Here is a 24,823-nt window from a genome sequence, read left to right as displayed (position 1 = left end):
GTTTCCCTAATGGGGCAGGGACTTTGCTTTTATTTCCTTGGGGCAGCTCCCAGCACACTTCACGTGCTGTAAAGAACAAAAAGCTAACTACCATTACCAGCCGCTTTCAAAATGATCATGTGACAGCGTGTGGGTAGGGAAGACCCTTTTAGACTGTTCTCCAGTTTGCTGATTGTCACACTGATACTCACCTTGGTGTTCTCCGGGGCTCCCCAACGCCCAGTCCTGCTGAACCGTATGCTCTGGGTCTCCTCAACATATGGCGAACGATGTTAAGAAACTGTTAACTGACTAGTCAAGTAATTGATGCAATTTCCATCGACTAGTCGATGGGCACTTCCGCATTCCTCCTTTGAAGTGTACAAGAGCCCCCGCTGCTTTGAAACAGCAAGGCAGCGTTTCAAAGGGGAAGTGCCGCACAGCTGAGCTGGGGATTAGCTGTGGGGCATTGCTGCTTTGAAGTACCCCTCTTCCCTCTCCTTTGCTGCCTCGGATAGAGGCAGCAAGGGGGGAGGAAATCAACGAGTCGACCAACTATCCAATAAGCATTTGCTTATAGGATAGACAACTAGTCCTTCACATCCCTAGATAAGGCACAGAGTCAGGAACCCCCACCCACACGAGCATTGCAGACACTGAACCACTCCAGCTCTGGGAAAATGCAGTCTAGGGCACAGCATCCCGTAAACCAACCCCAAATAATCAGTATCTCTGGGTAAAGCTGACAATGAAAGCTCATTCAGGTAAGCCTCCTTATCAAAGCAAGACTATGCATCTTGGCTGTTCCTCCCAGGTAACAAGAACACAATTGTGTTTACTATCAAGTGCAAACAGTAGAAGTTAAGTGGTTGCAAGTGAAAAGCCCACAGACCAGAGTTAGTTACAAAATTAAAATGAAAAGAAAACACATAGCTAGTTCTAACACACTAACACTTATCGCAGAGAGTTTTATACCCTAAAAGCTGTTCTTATGGCAGGCAAGCCCTCAAGCCCAAGATGATCTCTTACTCTGATTTGGGTTTCTAGTTGTCTTTGTTCTCATGCCAGCCAATGACAAAAGGGACTGACAGCTTCCCATTGTTTAGACAGACTTTTCCCTGGGTGGGAACCTTGTTTTCCAGTCCCCCTTTCATGGAAAATTACCCAGTCAAAATGTCTCAGAGGGATAGTCATGTTAGTCTCTAAGGTGCCATAGGATTCCTTATTGTCTCTGCAGCTACAGACTCTTTAGGACATCAGGATTCACAGGTAAAACCCACTTCACCAGATTAATTGGAGAGGAAGTTACAGAAATAAGAAACCCAGTAGTCCTGTAGCACCTTAGAGACTAACAAAAATATCTGTAGGCTCATAAGCTTTCATGGGCCAAACTCACTTCCTCGGATTTGCCCATAAAGCGCGCGCACACACCCCGAGTGCTTTTTTTGTGGTGGTACACGGTTCGTGTGTACCATCATCTTTTTTAGGGAACACTCACCGCTTTTCTGTGGCACAGCCCCCAGCTGGCCCTGGGAGCACTCACGCTGCACCGGATGGAAGCCCGCTAGGAACATGCGCCAATTAAAGGGGCCGCGACTGCATTTCAGCTTGACAAATTTTTCCCTGGCTTTTTTTTTTTTTTACAAAAGAAAGCGCTGTGTATATATAAAGTCTCTGAAGTGCCACAGAACTACTTGTTTTTCATCTGAAGTGGGCTGTGCCCACAAAAGCTCGTACCACCATCTACATCTTTTGTTAGTCTTTAAAGTGCTACCAGACTATGTGGTGTTTAAGTTTTTCCTGTTCCAGAATAACATGGCTACCCCTCAGACTGTTACAGAAATCAGTCTCTAAGGTGCCACAGGATTCACTGTTCTTAGTCAAAATGGAATCTCAGTACCAGGTGGTATGGTCTCATGTCTTCCTAGGGCCAACCAATGCTTAGACTTTAAGGACAAAAAAGGCTGTTTACAAGTTAAGTTGATCACCCAATCATTAAGGCTTTGGGAGCACCATTAATGGCTCTCATTTGCACACTGAAAACTCATGCTCCATCTCTCTAACTTTACATACAAGAGCAATACATGCACCAAAACAGGATTTACAGATCCAGCCAATTTAACATTAAAATTGATAAGTATATTTTTTTCCAAAGCATCTTAATTATGCATATTTATTATATTCATAAATTGATTTCATGAAGCGTGGGAGGGACCATCACATATCAGATGCCACTAATTATTCTTAAAGGCCAAATTTCCTAATGGGTCCCTGACCAGGCTCCCTTAGTGGCAAGCACCCTCATTATAAATGCTAGTCTGCAAACCGGGGTGTTAGGACAGATTATGGATTTATTTCAATATCCCTGGAGCAAGTCACTTTCACTAGCAGATTGTGTGTACTCCAGCCCTGGGGCAGGGAACTGGGCGCCAGTGCACCTCCCCAGTGCTTGGGAGAGAGCCCTGAGCCTCGGGGGGCCAGATCCAGATCAAGCCCTCAGACCTCTCACAGGGAAAGTCGTATCAATAGCCATGGGCTTACGCACTCATTAAGAGTCACCTCTCTGGCCAGAGGCAGATTTAAACAGATGAGTGACCCGAGTCCAATGTTTATCCAATTGACAAGGGAACAGCTTCACTGTCCCTCTAGAAGGGAATGGTGAGACGGCCGCAGGTGTTAATGTTTGGAGAAAATATAATCCTACGGGTACTAAAAGCAGCCTTTAGGCAAGAAGTGGTCCAGCTGCCCGTTGCAACAGAGCTCGCTCTTCTTTACACAAATGCAAGCCAGCACCACTGTACTCTTAAGATTTCCCAGAGCAAGCGTGTACGGGGTCAGCAAGGGAAGGCAACAGATGCCTGGAAACAAGCCAGGGGTCCTAGGAAAGCACTGCCTCAGCCCATAGCGTTCTAGTCAAACACCTCTGCTGGTCCACTTACTCCTTCATCCCTCGATTTGGCCAGGGTGGCCCTATGCCAGCAGTTCTAAGCTGGGATCCTGGCTCCCCAAGTGGGCCACCACCCTGTTTGAATGGGTCCCCCACACACCTGGGGCTGAAACCTTTGGGCTCTGGCTTCCTCCAAGGTGGCAGGGCTCTGGTTTTTCCTGCCCCCCCTCACCAGAGGGGACTGGGCTCAGGCTTTGGGTCCAGTCCCCCCTCCTGGAGTCATGGAGTAATTTTTGTTGTCAGAACGGAATGGCCATGCAACAAACCCTGACCTAAACATAATGCTGCACCGTGCGTGGACTAGCTGGTAAGAAACGTCCCCGTCACACCAGCAGCGTCCCCTTCCCTAGATTGCCAGAGATGTCCCTGTTCATGCCGCACACACTTCGACTACCTTGTTTACAGAACATTCTGCGTTGCTGTCCCTGGAGGGCACACAAGGATTGTTCGAGATTATGGGCAACTCTCCTCGCTGTAAGATTCCTGTGTTTCTATTCGTCCCTCCCCAAGCATGGAGATGCTTCTGCCCCCGTGTAGCTCAATGATTGCCTTGGATTCTGTAAGCGCCAAATCTTAGGAAAGGCGGAGAATGGAACTGAAATACGCCACCCACTGTGGGATGTTCAAAGAGCAGAAGCAGTGACATTCAGTAGAGTGCTGAATATTCTACTTCCTCACCACTCACTCTGACCTCTAACTGCTAGCACCCCTCGTTTGTGCGCTCACTTCCACGGCGCTGTCTGTAGTTGTGTTCCTAATGCACCCAAGACTACACCCTCGTTTAGGGCGTCAGCACCACCACAAGATTAACCATGTGCAGCTGGAAACAAGTCATATACGAATGCCAAGTAGCCTACCTTATACACAGCAGAATGGATGCTGGTTTATCACTATCGCACAAGGATCAATGTATAGCACTCTGGGCAAGGCGCCATCAGCTCTGATAAGAACCCAGACCTCAGAGCAGAGCAGAGCAGCACCGTCGACATGCCCTAGCCAAGTAAGGAATGCGGCTGTGGCTAAGGCCCTGCATTGCCGGGCAGAGTCCAGAACACTCAAGACTAGGCAGTACTGTGTCCAGGAGAAGCGCCATCGGCAAGGAGAACAGGAGCCCCATGCAGACTAATTAGTGGAGCATGTTGGAAGTGGGATGATCAAACCCTAATTCTCCCTGCCTTTCATGGAAATTGGATACGGAGCTCGCTGAAGCAGCTTTGGAAATCGCAGCCCGCTCCTCCATGGCAAAGACTGTTCCATGTTCGGCAGAGTCCTAAAGCCACTCGGAGAAAGAAGTGGCAAGTCTGCAGCACCGCTACTTAGCCAATTCCACATTGCTACAGAGGAGGGAGAGGAAACACAGGCAGCAAGACCTGCTGCTCTCCTTGGGCAGAGAAGATGCTGAGCAGCCAGGAGAGGCTGGTGGCTGCATTGTGCAAGAACATGGGAAGCAGAGGCCCAAAGCGGAGAGGGGGACACACTCCACCTCTGCATCCAACAGAGCTTCCTCAGAATCCCCTGGCAGTCTTTCCTCTCCAGCCCTGCTCACTCCCTTCCCCGGTGCCGCCCCGCAGCGGCGAGTTCTGGGAGGCCACCGTGCAAGAGGCAAGCAGCAGTACCTTGGAGGAGAGGAGTGCTGCCATCAAGTTGTTTTTCTAAAAAGCCAGAGCGCATGGAAAGACTCAAGAGCAGAGGAAGCTGTGTCAGAAGGCCAGTGTCCGCCAATAAGAGAGTTAATACAGAGTCAGCTCAAGCTAAAGCTAGGCCTCACTTCGAAATGCAGACAAGAGGGGAAGACAAAGGGTTCTCAATCTGAGGACAGGACAAGGAGCAATGGGCTTAAACTGCAGCAAGGGAGGCTTAGGCTGGACACTAGGAAAGTTCCCAGCTGCCAGGGTGGTTAAGCACTGGAATAGCTTCCTGGACAGGTAGCGGAGTCTCCAACGCCGGAGCAGGTTAGCTAGGCATCTATCAGGGATGGTCTAGATCAGTGGTTCTCAAAGTGCGGTCCGCAGACCACTAGTGGCACATGGCCACCTCCCGGGGGTCCACAGCTCACGCACAGCCCCCCCTTCTCCCACAGAGGGGAACCTGTGCTGCAGCTCGACCCTCGTGGTCACTCGGAGGGTGGGGGAGAGCCGTGGGACTGCGCAGGGGCCAGACAAGTGGAGCGAGTGGCATGACCCTGCCCTGGGCTCTGTCGAAGCAAACGCCTCACTCAGTTTACGCGGCTAAACAGACAGTTTTATTGGCCAATAAAAGCAAAGTGAGCCAAACGTGGTCCCAGCAAAGCCGGGCCCAGTAAGGCTGCTAATACAATCAATCCTAGTATCTTTATACCCTTAACCAAACAGTCTGACATCAGGGCATCCAGTTACAGAAATAATCAATTAAACTAGGAAAAACAAAGCCTTAACAAGATGGCGGACAGGTACGAGGGAGAACCTCTCCTCTCTGAACCAGCCCAATGAACACATTCCAATAGCACATCTGTCTTGGCCTGGCGCATGGGGTGATAGAAAGTTCACTCTGGCCTACGTGCAAAGACAAAAAGCTGAAATGGTTTCTGTTATACAAGATGGCTTCTAGCTAATCATAAAATAGCTTCTACAGCTCCATGTCCCTAGGGCTGCCCCTGCCCAGACTAGATGTGCAGTTCCCAGGAGTTAAGGGGTTAACTCACCCTCCCCACTCCAGGCTCTGCTTCCTGTTCTGGGAGGGGGCAGGCCTGGGGCTGGGCAGCTAGTCACACATGGGGCACAGGGGTCTAGGCTGCGCCATGCTGCTCCCTGTGGGGTGTGTGCAGGGGCAGGGAGAGCCATCCCTGGCAGCCCCAGCCCCAGCCCAGCCCCGAAGCCATGGCCTGCAGACAAGGGGCAAGCCCTGTGCAAAGGGATGGGCCAGGCAGGCAAGTAACTCGCCGCAGCACTGCTCCTGGGGGCTGCCCTGCCCGCGTGTGCACTGAGGGGAACAGGAATGTGGGGGCAGGAGGCACACAGAGGAGGATGCGGCAATGCAGGGGATCAGGCTGTGGGGGAGGGTGTTCAGGGGCTGAGGAGAGCGAGGCTGGAGCAGAGGGAAGATGTGGGGGGGGGATACAATTTTCCTTTGCCTCCCTCCCCCATCACAGCACGCCCCAAACCATCTTATTCTGTGTGAATGAGAATTTCAGCCCGTGTACAGGTGCTGCCGGAAAGCTGGCAGGTCTGTAGCTCCCTTGGCATTAGACCCGGGACATCTGCTCCCCCCCAGGTCACCAGCAGGGTCGCTGCTGTTAATGCCCATGCATATTTCTGCTGGCAGCTCAGACCCGCAATCGGTATTTCCCCGAGCTCTGAGCTGTGCGTCTGGGGCTCCTTGCTCTTCCATGGCTCAGTCTCCTCCAGCCCGTTCCAACGCCTCGGTTACTGGCAACACCTCACTGGGATTGCCAGGAAACAAGCCAGGCCGAGGGAGACCTGTCCCCTCCATGGTACTGAATACTTGCGGGCTTTCAACATCTCCATATAGAAGTGAATCAATATTCTTCCTTTACTCTTGTAGTTCCTAGGCCATATAGTTGCCATAGGAACCACAAATCCCATCTACCCAGAACAGCACCAGTGTTCATTCCCCATTCACAGATGGGAGCACAATAATCAGCCAGCCACAAGGGTTTTGATGTGCAGCTATCTGGCTGCATTCTCCCCCTCTCGCCTTTTCAGTGAGACCCCCACCCCATACCCTCTCCTGCCACCAAACTCCCTTCCAGACCCTGCCCTCCCCAAATCCGCCATCTGCCTGCATGAACCTACCAGCCTGGCCCCAAGGCGCTGGTGTGCGAGGGGAATGCAAGGAGCGCCTTTCTCCTCCTCAGACAGGGGCCACGGCAGAGGTTTTGTGGGTGTTTGTTTTTGCTTCTCACTCATGTGCAGCCCCGGAATGATTTTTCTGTGGGTCAGCGGCCGACCCAGAGAAGGTTCCCACCCCCGCTCTAAGGTGCCACGGGACTGCTCATTTAGTGACAGACTAAGACGGCTGCCCCGCCGAGACTAGCTATCCCGGGAGGGAATTCCACAGTTCTACCGTCACTCGGGGCACTGCAGCCCAGCCCACTCCACCATGGACATCAAGGTGGTCTGATGAGGTTCTTCCCCTCAAGCGTTCCGGACCAGGGTCACTGCACACACCAGCAGCCTCCTCAAACTCCAGTTGGGCCTGGTTGCAGATCTACCCACAGCAGACCTGGCTCAGCATTGGTCTGGAACAACGATCATCCAAGCCAGCGACGGGCAACCGAAAACGGGGAGCGGACTGCACGAGAGGCTCTTCTCCTCCTCAGTGGCCGCAGCAACCTGTGACCCACTGGGGTTCCACCTACGGCCTGTCTGCTCCTCCCCGAAGCGCCTCTTGTGCACTGGGCACCAGAGCCCCGCACTTAGCTGCTCCTCCCCCTCCATCCCAGCACTTGACATGCCATCCACCCTGCTCCCTCCCAACCCCACCCCTGGACTCCCAGCCGGCTGCAAAATCTGCAGCCGGTCTGTTTCCGGACCGCGCCTAGGGAACAGCTGTACACACTCCTGCTCCACACTCTGCATCTCCCCACCCTCGTGTCCCGCCCCGATTCCAAGTGGCGGGACTATCTAAGACCTATAGAGGGTGGGGACCCCGATGGGCCAGTGTGTATTCCACCTTAATTCCACGGTCCATCGGGGACATTAGTTGGCGGCTCCTTCACGGGGCCGTGAGCACGGGCATGTACCTGGCGCGGTTCACCCCCATCCCGGAAGCCTGTCCCTTTTGCGGCGTGAGGGAGAACCTGGCGCACGCCTACCTCGAATGCGCCAGGTTACAGCCCCTATTCCGGCTCCTCCAGAACCTCTTATTGAGATTCTGGCTGCACTTCTCCCCTCACCTTTTCCTGTACGCACACCCCATCCGTGGCCCCACAGAGTCGCGAGACCTCCTCGTCAGCCTGCTCCTGGCCCTAGCAAAGGTCGCCATCTACAACCCCAGGAGTGAGATGTTGGACGAGGGGGTTCTCTGCGACTGTGGGGCCTATTTCCACTCCTCCCTTGTGTTACAAATCCAGGCAGAGTTCCTCTGGGCGGCGTCCACCGGCTCCATCGACAGCTCTGAGGAGCAGTGGGCGCTGGCCGGGGTTCTCTGCTCGGTGTCCCCATCCGGCTCCCTAGTTATGAACCTTTAGCCCGCACCCCTTACCCCTTTTGTCATTAGTTGTCCACAGTAATTAATTGGACACAGGTCCAGTCGTCCCTCCCACAAGGCTTCAAATAGACCCTCCCGGGCTTCAAATAGACCCTGCTCCCTCCCAGAGCTGACCACCACCAATCAGCTGCAGGTGAGGCCCAGGGGCTGCAGGTTGCCTGCCACGGATACAAGCACTTTCAGGTGCTCTGCATAATGAGCTGTGGACCCCATGACCAGAGCCCAGGATACAAACCCAGGACTGGCTAGGGATGTTAGGATGTGGGGAACTGTGACAGAGGCAGCAGCATGGGGCAGGAGCCGTGTGTAATCTTGAACGTTAACAGAGAAGCCCAAGCTTATCGCTGAGCCGTTTGCAAGGTTCTGTGCTCACATCCCTAGCCCTGGGACACACACAAAACACGGTGTCTCAGGCACACCTGAGCAGGGTGGATATTGATTCTAGCTACAGAAACGTGACCTTTTCACTGTAGAACTAAGGCCAACCTGCGCTACCAAGCCCTGCAGTTACCAAAGAGGCATGTTACACAAACCCTGTTTGAATCTGATTTTCCGGGTTTTTAAAAAACATGATTCATGGCCCGTGGGTTTAGGCCAGTGTGTCTCAACCTTTTTTTGCTCATTGCCTTCTTCTGAGCCTCATTCTTCATATGCCTGGCAGTTAAGTTTGGGTAGCCCTCAGAAACTTACTGTGGCTCCCTAATGTTCTGTCTTGCCATGTGGCCCCCTAGAAGTAAGGCGTGGCCCCCTGAGGAGCCATATGGCCCATGTTGGGAACCACGGGTTTAGGCAATCGCTCACAGGCAAAGTGAAAGGAAGGACACAAAACCATCATGAAGGATAAAGGATGGAGAGTTCATCCCCTCTGAGGTCTGTCAATAAGTGACTGCCAGGCCTAGTTTAGTGGAGACTTCATTCTGTTTCTCTCTCAAGCCTCCACGGGAGCCCAGAAGTGTGACACTCAGAAGTAGAGAAGGTAATTTAGTAGTACAGGTTGAACCTCTGTCAACTGGGGCTCTCTGGCCTGGTGGGAGACAGGTCCTGAGGGTGTCAGACCAGGGAAGTCCAACCTGTACTCTCCCTATGCTAGGAGTCAAGTTAGTCCAGGAATAACCTCTCTACCATAGCTTGATCCACCACCTTTCCTCCCAAAGACTACAGATACAAAATCACACCCACCCCAACACAGAAATGACCTGACTTCTGGAGTAAATGACAGTTATTTAACTGCCCAATACTATGCAGAACTTAGGGCAGAAACTGAAACAGCAGAAGAGAATGTTTAAGTAGGCAGAACTCACCCTGGTAAAACAGGGGCTGGCAGAGATGTGGAGGTTAAATTCCTCTACTCTTGCAAAAAATGAAATTGGATATTTTCAAATAGTGAGAAACTTTGAGTGTAAGAATTTATTCTTAAAAACAACTGACTCGGTAAGAATGGCTCTTACCAATTTAAGGATGTAAATGGTTAACCATTAACAGGGGCGGCTTACCAGTTCCAGAAAACCTGTAGGGGCTGTAGCAGCTCCCTGCCGGCCCTGGAGGAGGGGGCTGCTCCAGCCCCACAGGACCCACTGCTGGCAGGGGCTATTCTGGACAGCTAGAGCAGCCCCTGTGTCCTCCCCACCACAGATTACACAAGCCCGCTGCAAAGCTGCCAGTCCCACTGCCGGGGAGGCCTCCCTGGGGGCAGCACATGTAACCGCTAGGAGTTCTGGCCGTTACAGAGTTGCATTTGTAAATGACTTTTTACATCCCTACTTACTAAACAAAGCAGAGCTGTTGAATAAGTGCAGAGCCAGCCTGCTCTCGAGTGACAAAAACAAGTTTTGGTTTTCACACAATGGCACGGAGTAGCCCAAACAGCATTGGCACAGCAAGGTGGCGGCTTCTCAGCCTCTGACCAAAGCAACAGAAGATATTAATAAGACACTGATAATGAAATACTGGAGTTACTAAGGACAGAATCGGATCCATAGAATATTTAGTACTGGTGACATGCAGGAGCTGGAAAGACCCTCCTTTGAGTTATACCTGAGAGTTTGTGGCACTATCATGTAAAATGCTAGTTTCCTTTTTTGAAAACACTCAGCAGCTAAGTTGGGTCTCCAGAGCTGCTAAAATACAAATGTTGAATCCCCCAAGGTCACTTGTGGAGAGGCAAGTTTCAAATTAGAACCATGCTTTGCATCCCTCCTGAAAGACAGCAGCAATACAGTATTCCCCAGCACCACACTAGGAAGTCATGCCCACTGAATCACTAACACCAGGTCCAACCTAGAGACTCTGCAGCTAGACTACAAACATTTGAAGCTAGGTTACAGCAACAGTGCAGTTACATTAGTGAAGTGGCTCTCAAGAGCAGCTGCAGCCACTTGTGGCCCACTCTGCACAGAGCTGCAGCCCATGTGACATCCTCTGGGCCATTAATATATATAATGCATGGATGCAGTCCACATGACAGAGTTGCATATGCAGCCCACAGAACCACTGCATTTGGCAGCTACTAGGGCAGTCGTGCAAACCTGCTCTGTCCAGTCATATTGCCCTGATTACACCAGTGCTCTCACTAGTGCTGGCAGGTGTAATACAGGTAATTTTTCTTCTTGTGTAGACAAAACATAGGTGAGAGGCTTCCTAGGAACACAAAGTAACCTGGCCCAAGATGTTTATGATTAGACCACAAGTTAAAAACAATCCTGAATTTTCACAACCAGAAACAGAAGTGCCAAAGCAAAAGTGTAGCCTGAGGCAAAAGCAAGCAGTGGTTACAAGAGGCTAATTGAGAAAGAGCACTATCTATACAACACAAACTGTTCATTGCTCAGCTTTCCAGAGCAGAAGACTGAAGCACACCTTCTGCTCACAACCACAAGTTGGTTCCACCATAGGCACAGTTTCCAATTAGCAACATTGGGGGGACACATCTAGAAATATTTCAGATTTGTCCAGAATCCCTGAATCCTGTTCCAAGGGACTCTGGAATAAAGTTTAAGCCAGGAAAAGACTACCAAAATAAAGTCTGGTACATAGTCATCTTACTAAGTGTCTGGTTTGGTATTATTAATGAGTTGTAAACTTTTTTGGAGAAAGGTTGCCAGGCAAATTACCCTCAAGGGCAAAGCTAGCCACTGGCACTTGATATTGGATGTGGGTAAAGAGGGTGGAACCAGCTTAAAAGTGAACTAGTTTCAGATGGTACGCAAGGTATTGCTAGCATAGCCAAATTATCAAGCAACTTCTCCATAGACAAGAAACAAGGTCTTTGCAAACACTGCCAAGTTTACCTTCACAGAGATTTCATCAGGGTTTTTTTTTTTTTTTACTTTGCATTACAGACATTTGAAACTTTACAAACTCCAACCTCCTGTTGTCTGTACAGCCAGCTAGCACCTCTGCTAATTCAGAACTGTGAGAAACAACGTTCAATGAGTGAATTAATGAGTCACTTAGCAAGCTCCATAGGTATTAGTCACTACAGATTCTCTGGGTTAACCGACAACATACAATGTAAGTTAACAGGCCTTATAAAACTGCTTGGGTGCATCTAGACTGGCAAGATTTTGCGCAAAAGCGATTGCTTTTGTGCAAAAACTCGCCAGCTGTTTACACTGGCCGCTTGAATTTGCGCAAGAACACAGACCTTTAATGTAAGAATTCAGTGCTTCTTGCATAAATACTTTGACGCTCCTGCTCAGGGATAAGCCCTCTTGCACACGAATACTTGCGCAAGAGGGTCAGTGCAGACCTTAATTTTTTGCACAAGAAAGCCTGATGGCTAAAATGGCCATCGGAGCTTTCTTGCACAAAAGCGCGTCTATACTGGGCACGGATGCTTTTGCGCAAAAGCACTTTTTGTGCAAAAGCATCCGTGCCAATCTAGACACTCTTCTGCGGAAACACTTTTAACGGAAAAACTTTTCCATTAAAAGTATTTCCGCAAAATCATGCCTGTCTAGACGCAGCGCACATGCTTCAGCAAGTGACCCACATCTTCCCCCTGAAAACAACAATTAACAGAAGCAATAAAGCAACCTCCCTATTGGATGCCAAAGCCCTCACACTTGTCAATGGAACAGCTAAACATTAGGTCAGCATATGTACTACGGTGTGACCTTGTATAACCTGACTTTCCTCTAGTTTTTACAGTTGCAAGTTCTTCCTTTAGTCACCATAACAGTGAAAGATTTCCACATATCCTGGGTCAAGCTAACTCGTGAAAAAGCAATTACACAATTGACAATATAGTTGGACCACAGCACAAGTGTGCAATTAGAACAACAAATCTGAGCCAATTCAAACTGCTGCTAAACCATATAGCTTTGACAGGGTAATAAGCCTTGGGATGAGGAGGGGAAAGAGGATGTAATAGATCTAGACCTTAGTAAGGCATTTGCTACAGTTCTCCCTGGCCTCCTTCATCTCGGAAAACACAAGCTACATGGAGCTGCTCTAAGGGGAACAGATAGATAACCCGCTGGATAGCACCTTCTCTGGGAATGGTTAACAGCTCTGTGAGTGGTACCCTTCCCGTCTTAGCACCTTTTTCTTTGATCTGCTTAGCTTCAAGTACCCACTCCCCAAAGACTCCGTGATGTCCTGTCTCACACGCCCCTTCCTTTTCCCTGCCCCTCTCCTATTTACTGCGGAGTTATGAGGAGGGGGTATGAAAACTCGTCATGGGAAGCAGCGGGCCGTGCCCACGGGCATGTTTCGTTAGTCTACGGAGCGCTGCCTCTTTCTGTCAGAGGGACTCGGCTACCCCCGAAGCCCCATGCCGGGCAGCGCTCGGAGGACACTCCCGGAGCCGGCAGGCGGCGCCTCGGGCAGGCTCACGGTGCAAAGGCGGGGGCGGCCCCGGGATCGGGATCGGGACCGGCCCGCGGCCGGGGCCCAGCCCCTCACCTTGAAGTCGCGGCTGTGCTGCGGCGTGTACTCCAGCGTCCAGAGCGCCCGCACCAGCTGCGCCAGCTGCTCGGTGACCTCGGCCGGGGGCTCGGGCGCGGCGCCGCGGTAGTGCTCCAGCGCCAGGTACTCGGCGAAGAGCTCGGTGTTGCTGAGGCACTGCAGCGTGGCGTTCATGAAGCACGTGTTGCCGTGGTTCTTCAGCCCGGCCACGCCGGGCACCGGCTCCTGCGCCTCGGGCTCGGGCTCGGGGCTGCGCGGCGGCCGCGCGGCGAAGCAGCTGCCCAGGCCGCGGGCCGCCTCGGGCGGGGGCAGGCGGGGCGCCGCGGGCTCCGAGCCGTAGTGCGACAGGGTGGAGAGCGTCCGGAGCACGCGGCTCATGAAGCCGCCGAGCGAGCGGGCCGAGGAGCCGCCGGGCGCGGCGCGGCCCCGGAACAGGCGCTTGCTGAAGGAGCGCTTCTCCTTGGCGGGGCCGGCCGGCCCGGGGCCGCTCGCCCTGGACATGGCGCGCGGGCCCGCCGCGCATGCCCGGCCGGGGCTGCAGGGGCGCTCACCCCGCCCGCCGCGTGCCCGGCTCCCCCGCGGGGCTGCAGGCCGGGCCGCTGGGCGCTTCAGCGGGGCGCCATGGAGCGGCGGGGGGCGGAGCCGGCCGGGTCACGTGCCCGCCGCGAGGCCGCCGCGGCCATGTTGAGTGCGGGCGGGCGGGCACGGGGCTGGCCGCCATCTTTAGTCGGGCGGGCCCCGCCTCTCCCTCTCGGCCCCTCCCCTCGCCCTGCGTCTCCCTCCGCGCCACGCGCCTCCTCGGACACGACTGGGCCGGGGGCTCGGTCCTGTCCTGTCACCAACCGCCTCGCCTGTCACCAGCCCCCTCCCCCCCAACGGCCTGTCCTGTCACCAACCGCCTCGCCTGTCACCCCCCCCAACGGCCTGTCCTGTCACCAACCGCCTCGCCTGTCACCCCCCCAGGGGCCTGTCCTGTCACCAGCCCCCCCCCAACGGCCTGTCCTGTCACCAGCCCCCCCCCCCCAACGGCCTGTCCTGTCACCAACCGCCTCGCCTGTCACCAGCCCCCCCCCAACGGCCTGTCCTGTCACCAGCCCCCCCCCCAACGGCCTGTCCTGTCACCAACCGCCTCGCCTGTCACCCCCCCAGGGGCCTGTCCTGTCACCAACCGCCTCGCCTGTCACCAGCCCCCTCCCCCCCAACGGCCTGTCCTGTCACCAACCGCCTCGCCTGTCACCAGCCCCCTCCCCCCCAACGGCCTGTCCTGTCACCAACCGCCTCGCCTGTCACCCCCCCACAGGGGCCTGTCCTGTCACCAACCGCCTCGCCTGTCACCCCCCCAGGGGCCTGTCCTGTCATCAGCCCCCCCCCCCAACGGCCTGTCCTGTCACCAGCCCCCCCAACGGCCTGTCCTGTCACCAACCGCCTCGCCTGTCACCCCCCCCCCCAGCGGCCTGTCCTGTCACCAACCGCCTCGCCTGTCACCAGCCCCCCCAGGGGCCTGTCCTGTCACCAACCGCCTCGCCTGTCACCAGCCCCCCCAGCGGCCTGTCCTGTCACCAACCGCCTCGCCTGTCACCAGCCCCCCCAACGGCCTGTCCTGTCACCAACCGCCTCGCCTGTCACCAGCCCCCCCAACGGCCTGTCCTGTCACCAGCCCCCCCCCAAGTCACCAACCGCCTCGCCTGTCACCCCCCCAGGGGCCTGTCCTGTCACCAGCCCCCCCCCCACGGCCTGTCCTGTCACCAACCGCCTCACCAGTCACCAGCCCCTCCCCCCAACGGCCTGTCCTGTCACCAACCGCCTCACCTGTCACCAGCTCCGACCCCCAGCAGCCTGTCCTGCCATCAACCGCTCCACCCCTCTCACCAACTGACTGTTGTGTCACCAGCCGCGTTTCCTGGCACCAATTCCCACTCCCCCAGCAGCTCGTCCTGTCACCAACTACCTGCCAGCCTGGAACCAACAACCTGTCCTGGCACCAACCTCTCCACCTGTCATCAGCAGCCTTCTCTGCCATCAACCACGCCTCCCCTGTCACCAACTGACTGTTCTGGCACCAACAGACCTCCCTGCCTGTCACACGTGGCCTGTTCTGCTATCAACTGCCCTGCTTCTCACCAGCAACATGTTCTGGCACCAACAGCCTGTCCTGTGTCACCTCCAACTGTCCCGTTCTCTAACCAGCAGCCCTGTTCTGCCACAGCCTGTCACTAACTGACCCACCTGTCACCAGTAAAGTTATCTCCCAGCTGGTATTTGACTGGCCTGACCATTTTTTAAGGAATTTTCCAGTTGCCAGAAAAATAATGTATTCTGGTGAGAGGGGTTTTGTTTTCAGGTCTAAAGATTTGCATTACCACAATATACTGGGATATCTAATGTTAAACATTTCTTCTTTTTAGCATAACCACAATGAGCTTCAGGGAGTATGTGATCAGGGTTAGTTACCAAATTTGGTTCACAGATTGGCTCATTGGTAGGGAGTGTAACGTGAATGCTGATTCATGCCCCCCAAAAGTTTATGTGTCCAGATAAAGATGCTGCAGCATTCCCACTTCCACAGTGTAAGTGATGATAGATCAAAACTGTTGAAAACACAGCAACTGTTTGCCCACCAATACACAAGTGCATTGCACAGGTGTATGAGAAAGGGTTTGAGTCACCTGAGCAAGGAGATATAAAAGACACAGGAAAAAAATAGAAGATGACGGCAATGGTGCAAGTGATTCTACACCATCTGAATGTGTGAGAAAAAGAACTCACACATTCAGTGACAACCAGCTAAATGAAAAAGACTACGAAGACTAGCTGACAAAATGTTCTAATAAAATAAATGCCTGTTTGTTATCAAAGTTAGGTATATGTATTCTCTCTAAAAGTGGCTATTGAAGGAAGTTGCAGAGTCACCTTGTGGCTGGGGTTGTGTCAAGCCTGCCTTGTAAGGAGTTAGGGGGTTACTGGGTTTTTTTGCATTTCAAAGATGGTAATCCCAGACACTAGTGGCCATGTTCTGTCACAGCTTGTCACCAACTGCCCTATCTCTCATCAGAGACTATGTTCTCATGGAGGGCTGGAGAGATACTTGAGGACTGGAACGGCAAATTAGTACCTAATTATAATAAGGAGACTAAGGACAACAGAGGGAGATATGGGCCAGTCATCTTAACGTCAGTACCTAGAAAGATGGTCAAACAAATTATCTATTTGTAATGTTGGCCATTTGTCACTGTTTACTGTGGTGGGTCCTGTGCTTCCCCTTGGTTGGGGGCGAGGGGTCAAGGTGCCTCCCCTTACTCTTATTCTTGGCATTGTGCACTCTGCTTGTGCCCTGGTGGGGGGGAGAGAAAGAGAGAGGGAGGAAGTGAGCTAGGTCTGAGCCCCAACCCCTCTCAGTTTCTGTGGGTTTCTTACTCTCTTCCCCCACCCCGCGTAGAGTTACCCTCAGTCCTCAAGGCTGGTGGAGGAAGTTTCCCTTCCTCCAATTCTCTGATCTTTCAGCACCACATTTCCAAGCGCCAGTCCTCTCTTCTTCTTCACTCCACGCAGTCAGTTTGAAAGGGGAAGCAGAGTTACTAGGTTTTTGACAGGGCTACAAGTGCTGCTGTTAACCTGTAGCAACCTTCCCTAGGCTACAGGGAACCACATTTTAATTAGCTTATATAACTGTCCTCCCCCACTGCATCATAGCACCAGAACAAAATAAGATGATAAGTAACAATCAACATGGATTTGTCAACAACAAATCATGTCAAACCAACCTAATATCCTTTGACTCGGTAACAAGCCTTATGGACGGGGAGAGCAGTACATATGAAATAGCTCAATATTAGCAAGGTTTTTGGCACTGTCTCACACAGTCCCATGCCTAGAGAAATATAGCCTAGAAAACCTTACTATAAAGTGGGTGCTCACCTGGTTTGAAAACTGCTCAGAGAGTACTTATCAATGGGTCACAAAAAGCTGAATGAGCATATCGAGTGGTGTCCTGCAGGAATCACTGCTAGGTCTGGTTCTATTCAGTATCTTCATCAATGATTTGGATAATGACATACAGAGAGTACACTTATAGGCTGTGTCTAGACTGGTAGGTTTTTCCGCAAAATCATCTGCTTTTGCAGAAAAACTTGCCAGCTGTCTACACTGGCCGCTTGAATTTCCACAAGAACACTGACGATCTCATGTAAGATCATCAGTGTTCTTGCGGAAATACTGTGCTGCTCCCGTTCGGGCAAAAGCCCTCTTGCGCAAATCAGTTGCGCAAGAGGGCCAGTGTAGTCAGCACAGTACTGTTTTGCGCAAAAAAGCCCTGATTGCAAAAATGGCGATCGGGGCTTTTTTGCGCAAAAGCACGTCTAGATTGGCACGGACGCTTTTCCGCAAAAAGTGCTTTTGTGGAAAAGCATCCGTGCCAATCGAGATGCTCTTTTCCGAAAATGCTTTTAACGGAAAACTTTTCTGTTAAAAGCATTTCCAGAAAATCATGCCAGTGTAGATGTAGCCATAAAGTCTTCTGGTGATACCAAAATAAAAGGGATTACAAGCACTTTGGAAGCAAGATAAGAATTCAAAATGATCTTAATGAACTGGAGAAAATGCCTGAAATAAATAGGATAAGATTCAATAAGGACAAGTGCAAAGTACTCCACTTAGGAAGGGTGACAGACTCAGGCCAGTGGAGTACAGTAGAGTAATCTAAGGCTGATATACTGGCCCCTGGAAAAACAGGTTTCTGATCCCTGAATAATCCAAAACAAAGGCTACTCCTGGCTAATGTGGTCACCTGGCTCCAAATAACTTGCTCCAATTAAGGCCCCACCCATACTGGTTAAAAGTTCTCCCTCTGGCTAGCCTTCTTACAGTAGGAAGTCAGTGCTTTTGCGGAAATTCAAGCGGCCAGTGTAGACAGCTGGCAAGTTTTTCCGGAAAAGTGGCTGATTTTCCAGAAAAAACAGCCAGTCTAGACACAGCCATCATGTTTTCTAGACCTTTGATCATCTTTGTTGCTCTTCTCTGGATCTTCTCCAATTTATCCACATCTTTCTTGAAATGTGGTGCCCAGAACTGGACACAATACTCCAAACGAAGCCTACCCAGCACAGAGTAGAGTGGAAAAATGACATCTTGTGTCTTGCTCACAATACTTCTGTTAATGCATCCCAGAATCATATTTGCTTTTTTTGCAACAGTGTCACACTGGTGATTCATATTTAACTTGTGGTCCACTATGACCCCTAGATCCCTTTCTGCAGTCCTCCTTCCTAGACAGTCGCTTCCCATTCTCTGTGTGTGAAACTGATTGTTCCTTCCTAAGTGGAGTACTTTGCATTTGTCCTTATTAAACTTCAGACCATTTCTTCAATTTGTCCAGATCATTTTGAATTATGACCCTATCCTCCAAAGCACTTGCAACACCTCCAAAGCTTGATGTCATCTGCAGACTTAATAATCATACTCCTTATGCCAATATCTAAATTGCTGATGAAGATATTGAAGAGACCAAGTCCAAAAACTAATCACTGCAGAACCCCATTTGTTATGCCCTTTCAACATGACTGTGAACCATTGATCATGACTCTCTGAGAACAATTATCCAGCCAGTTATGCACCCGCATTATAGTAGCCCCATCTAGGTTGTATTTCCCTAGTTTATTGATAAGAAGGTTATGCAAGGACATATCAAATGCCTTATTAAAGTCTAGCTATACCTCATCCACCACCTCCCCCTTATCCACAACACTTGTTATCCTATCAAAGAAAGCTATCTGACTGGTTTGACAAGATTTGCTCTTTACAAATTCATTCTGGCTATCACCTTAATATCTTCCAGATATTTGTAGATGAATTCCTTAATTATTTGCTCCATTATCTTCCCTGGCACAGAAGTTAAACTGACTGATCTGTAGTTCCCTGGGTTGTTCTTATTTCCCTTTTTATAGATGGGCACTAGATTTGCCCTTTTCCAGTCTTCTGGTCTCTCTGCAGAAGATTGGAAGTGATCTCAGCTAGCCTTGCCTCCTTATACCTGCAGCCAATTCCAGGCCTAGAAGGGGGACAAAAACGGGGAACCAGGCTCAGTCCAGGGCTGACTGGCAAAGAGGCAGGAGCTCTTTGTGTGTCTGTTTAAAGGCACAGACACTAGAAGCAAGTAAAGTCTTTCCCTGCCAAGGAGAGTCTGCCAACAAGCCCCAACTGGGGAAACTGGACTAAAAAGGCCACACCCCTAATTTAAAGAATTTACATAAGGAGCAGCTCAGCCAACTAAATCCTGAGCACCACAGTAAGGAGCAAGATTCATCTCCCCTGTGTAAGGATGCGAGCAACCAAGGACTCTGAGCCAGGACATGAGGGAAAAGGAGGGAAGTTTACACACACACATACACACACTAATCAACGATATAGCTACTAGGCTGCCCAACCACTGAAGGTCCTATGGCAATGGTGGAGAATGTGGGCATCAACCTAATCCCTGCTGAAGGGAGTTAAAGCAGAAAAAAAACAAACCAAACAAATAAAACCCCAACAACAACAAAAGAGAAAAGCAGTCCTGGGCCAAGCCTTCAAATGGAGATAGAACAGCTGTTGAAATGGGTTCCCGAGCAAAACACTCACCAACAACAGTAACTCCTGCAGCAAACGGCCATGTAGCAGCAGCAGCTAATTTGTGAACTGACAGCTCAGCAGCAGCTGGTCCAACAGGTGGCCTCCATTTTGCAGTCTGTGGCCCCAGCAGGGCTACCTAACCCCGCCCCTATGCTGCCTACCAAAACGGGGCCTGATGGTGATCCTGAGGCTTTCTTAGGGAGTTTTGAGCTGGTGGCCATGGTAGCCTAGTGGCCCAGAGTATTTAACCAGAGTAACACAAACCGCATAGTATGCACTTTAAACCCGCCGCTACCAGGACCATGCCAAGTCAAGGCAGTGATCCTCAATGCCTTAGATATCTCAGAGGAACAGTTCCAGCAGCACTGCCAAGGCAGTGGTACCCGCTGGGAGCCCGACACTGCCTGGTTGCCCAGAAGCTGCCTGGCTCATGCTAGAGATGGCTCAAACCAAGAACAAAGATGGGGATACATTTCGCTAATGGGTCCTACTAAAGCAGTTTGTCCATATCCTGCCACTGGGGAGAAGAGAGGGTGTTGTGGCATCCCCCTGACACCATGATGGACGCCATTCAGCTCATGGAGAAAACCTAGCCAACAAGTTCCCCAGGATGACAAATCCTTTGGGGTTGGCTGGAACCAAGAGCCCTGTGCTCCTGAAGCATGAAACCACCCAGGAACCTCCAAATCATGAGGAATGTTGGCCTCTGCCTCCCCTACCAGAACTCTAGAGGATCCAGAGGTGCCAGGGCTCCCCAATCCAGAGCCCAGAGTGGGTTACTTGCCCCATAGCTCAAGAGACCACAGCCTCATCAGTGGCCTGGCCAGGACCCTTGCTTGGCCCAGAACTCAGGGAGGCCTGTTGCTGCCCAACCACCCAGGTACCCTGGCAGCAAACCCCATGCAGCACCCAAGAGCAGGACTGGTGTCTCCCATGTGGGCACTGATCCAGGGACAGCCCATACGTGGAATGTAGCTGTGGGAAGATCTGGACTGTGCAAGTATGAGAATGCCCTGGGGACCCAGCAAAACTGACCATCCCACTGCAGGCAAATGGGAGAAAAGTGATGGGAATAGTCGGTTCAGGGTATACCCAGACCCTGCCTCAAAGTACAGTAGTTCCTAGTCCTAGCCCAACTTGGGGCACTGTGTTACAGTGCAGGAATGGGAACTACCCCTGCATGGAAGTGACTTTAACAGTAGAAACACAAAGTGCTCCTGATGGTCAGTCTGGCCTTGACACTGACCTACCTGGTTATTTTAAAACTTCGGTCACCTGAAAAGGTGGGCTGTGCCCACGAAAGCCCATGATCCCATCTACGTGTTTTGTTAGTCTATAAAGTGCTACCAGACCATTGGTTGTTTTTTCCTGTACAGACTAACTTGGCTACCCCCTGAAACTTCTGATTATTTTAGGTCAGGACTGGGACTCTTTTGGGGAACTGTTAGTGGGTCTGGTGGGAACCGCATCCAGCAGTCAAGGACCCCTACCTCCAGCCACGAGCTGTCCAGCCATTAGGTGTCAGCCCTCATTCTTGATGTGTGTCCTTGGCCTATTGAGTGCAATTGTCCCACAGGGTCTCGCTAATTAGCATGTCCATAGGCCGAACTTTGCCCAATGCTCAAGCACATTCAGAGAGACTTCCAGTCTCCATACAGCTTACAGATTCCTATCTCCACACACAGACATAATACAGATATATGAAGAGCAGATACAGAATCAGAAGAAAGTAAGCTTTTGTTTGATCCCTCACATGGCCCCTTTTGTACCACTCTTGGGGCGAATACCTGCCCCCCCATGGGTGCAGCAGTGACCTGGCTGCTCCCCTCATAATCCAATAATGTGACACACAGTCTCTCTCCAGAAGGAAGTTGTGGACCACATATTTGTTGACTGATGAGGCAGGATTTCCCTTTACAGAAACCATGCCACTCTTCCCCAACAAATTATGTTTATCTATGTGTTTGATGCTATTGTTCTTTACTATGGTTTCAACCAATTTGCCCAGTATCAAAGTCTGGCTTACTGACCTCTGGGGTATACCTCTTAACTTGGAGAGTAACTTTAGCAAGGAACTAGTTCAGCAAAAACAGGGGCTGTCAGAAGCAGGCTCCCAGCCAGAGGCAGACTGACACAATGTATCCAAAAAACTGCTACAAGAAGCATAGACCATTCAATCCCACACATGCTAAGTGAGGATGGCAATACAACACGCTAGCCTCCTGACTTCAGTGCTTCCCTAGGCAGAGCTTCCCAGCAAGGAGCTGATGCTCTCCATTGCCAGCTGTGAGGGCAGTGCTGCCGCTATTCACATGCTTTTGCCAGCTGGTGCTTCTGTTCTCTTTTTTTGGAGGGAGGAGGGGCTTACGCAGACCTATGCCCTTAGAAGAATCCATAGTTTGTGTATTGTCATTTTTTGCTATAAAAATGTCAAGGAAACATCCATGGAATTTTAATGAAAACCTCCAAAAACTGGTCATGTTGTTTAAAAAAGAAAGACACGGCAACATTGGACAATAGCAAAGTTGTATGTGAGACTTGTGTAGCACATTTCTCTATTGCCCGCAGTGGCTGAAATCATATAGCCCACCATCGTCAAAGCAAGAAACACAAAGATGCTGATAAAAGAGGTGTTTAGCACCAGGTGTTTCAGGGTTTTATCTGTGGCAGGACAAGAAGCTGAAAAAGCTTTTGCCACTGAGGAAGTGTTTGCTTACCATTCAGTGCAACATGGACATAGTTCCTGGTCGAGTGACTGTACATCACAGTTAATTAGGAAACTGAACTAACCTTTCATCTGTTCAAACAAAATCTGAGTCTGTTGTGTATAGTATCTTAGTCCCTTTGCCCATTGAAGAAATGCAGATTGAGTTGGACAAGTGTTCTTCTGTTACTCTCAGGCTACGTCTACACTGGCATGATTTTCCAGAAATGCTTTTAACGGAAAACTTTTCCGTTATAAGCATTTTCGGAAAAGTGCGTCTAGATTGGCAGGACGCTTTTCCGCAAAAACACTTTTTGCAGAAAAGTGTCTGTGGCCAATCTAGATGCGCTTTTCCGCAAAAAAGCCCCGATCACCATTTTCGCGATCGGGGCTTTTTTGCAGAAAACAGTACTGTGCTGTTTACACTGGCCCTCTTGCGCAAATGATCTGCGCAAGAGGGCTTTTGCCCGAATGGGAGCAGCACAGTATTTCCACAAGAACACTGATGATCTTACATGAGATCGTCAGTGTTCTTGGGGAAATTCAAGCGGCCAGTGTAGACAGCTGGCAAGTTTTTCCACAAAAGCAGATGATTTTGCGGAAAAACTTGCCACTCTAGACACAGTGTCAGGGTACGCCTAGACTACAGGCTTTTGTTGACAAAGCAAGCATCTAGACTACAGCCAGTTCTGTCGACAAAGCAAGCCACTTATTCAACAGAGAGTCTAGATGCTCTCTTTTGAAAAAGCACAGTGTGGATGCAATAGTGCCTTTTGTCAACAGAACTCTGTCGACAAAAGGTGTTATTCCTTGTAGAATGAGGCTTACTGCCGTCAACAAATCTGCCGCATTCTGTCGACTTACTGTCGACACAACTTGGCGGTATTGTAGACGCAGGCATAATTTTATACCTGCAGTCTAGACACACCCTCAGAGTGTGGATGTGTGTCAAAGAAAAAGGAGCAAAAACTACTTCCTGTTCTTATAGGGTGTTTTCTCCCACTGAGTGGAGTGTGCACAAAAATTGACTTTTCATCTCTGTTCAGGGAAACATCCAATTCACAGCGTGCATTCATTCAGCAAGTAATTGAGAAGTACTTTCTTACTGACAAGATTGTTGAAATTAGAGCTGACAACTCCAATATTAACTTTAGGAATACCAAACATTGTGGGGAAAAACCATTTGTAGTGAAAGTTCCAGGCCATCTCAGGAAAAGAGATCGGCAGTATTGGGGGCAGTGCACATTTTGTGAATAACTGCCTCCAAACTGCAGCCAGCTTTCTTCTTTAGATGTGGAGTGCTTTGCTGTAAAAGGCTTACAAATATTTTCATATCTACATGTGCATGTTGAAGAGCTGAAAGACTTCTGTCGATGTGTTGCAATAAAATATACCAAACTATTAGAGCAAGGCAGCATGTGATTCTAGAGTGGACTCTCCATCCCTAGAGGTTTTTAAATCCCTGTTTGACAAAGCCCTGGCTGGGATGATTGAGTTGGGGTTGGGGTTGGTCCTGCTCTGGGCAGGGGGCTGGACTCAGTGACCTCCTGAGGTCTCTGCCACCCCTAGGATTAGATGATTCTATGATTCCTCTCTTTGCAGCCAACAATGCACAGGATTTTGTTGATTTTTTGATGTGTTCAGAGCATATTTTCTTTTTCAAGATAATTGCCAGCACTGCTAATGGTTCTTTGATGATCCTGCCACTCAGCTGTGGCTTCTCTTTGTCAGCAAACTGTCATGTTCTGAAAACATATCGGCGATGGTAGAGGAAAACAATTTGTCAGTGACAAAAGTTACACAGCAAATACATTCTCTGCACACTAACTTATTAGAGAGGCTTGAAGAAAGACTTGTCACAACAGAGCGAAGAACCTTCTGCATACTCTTGTAGAATGCAGGCAGACAAAAGAAAAAGTTTTACAATGCAGTTGACAATTTTTACACAACATTCCTGTCCTACTCTGGAAACCTGCCTTTGAGTGCACTGAAAAGTTTGAGTGGGGTCTGCTGAGGAATATATCACAGTAGAAGCAAATGCAAGCCAGCCTCACTGCATACCACACCAGCATTCGCATTTTAAATATGTTGGATGAGAATTGTCTCTTTACAAAATCAATTTTCTTTTGTTGTTTTTCAGACTGGAATCATCAGAGAACGCCTGTCACCAAAATGTGGCAGAAGATTTTTTGAGAGGTGGACCATATTGCAGGATAATAGACTGATCTAGCCAAGGCTGTGTAATTGGTTCTGTATCAGCCTGTTACTACAGCACCTGTTTAAGGTGTCTTTTCAATTAGAAATAATGTGTGGCCTTCTGAAAAATCACATCTGAATGTCTCCACCATGAAGGCTGTCTCTGGGTGGGCAAGTTAAGTTTAGGTTGTACTGCATTCTACAATGAGCTGCTGGAAGAGAAGAAAATCCCCAGAAAAATAGCATCATCAGAGAAATACAATTGGTATCAAGCAGCT

The 24,823-nt window shown here is 50.4% G+C and overlaps 1 protein-coding gene across 1 annotated transcript in view; it reads right to left on the bottom strand.

Annotated features, from left to right (window-relative positions):
- USP31 (ubiquitin specific peptidase 31) overlaps positions 1-13,728 on the bottom strand; it is a 70,799-nt gene extending 57,071 nt beyond the window's left edge. The window contains exon 1 of the mRNA XM_075899943.2: positions 13,040-13,728. Coding sequence (XP_075756058.2) covers positions 13,040-13,543 — 504 coding nt within the window. The 5' untranslated portion in view covers positions 13,544-13,728. The remainder of the gene's footprint in view (positions 1-13,039) is intronic.
- Between the last annotated feature and the right edge of the window lie 11,095 nt (positions 13,729-24,823).

Source organism: Pelodiscus sinensis, chromosome 15 (assembly GCF_052426305.1).
Source record: "Pelodiscus sinensis isolate ZL-2025 chromosome 15, ASM5242630v1, whole genome shotgun sequence".
NCBI lineage: Eukaryota > Metazoa > Chordata > Testudines > Trionychidae > Pelodiscus > Pelodiscus sinensis.
This window is presented reverse-complemented; position numbering and strand designations above follow the sequence as displayed.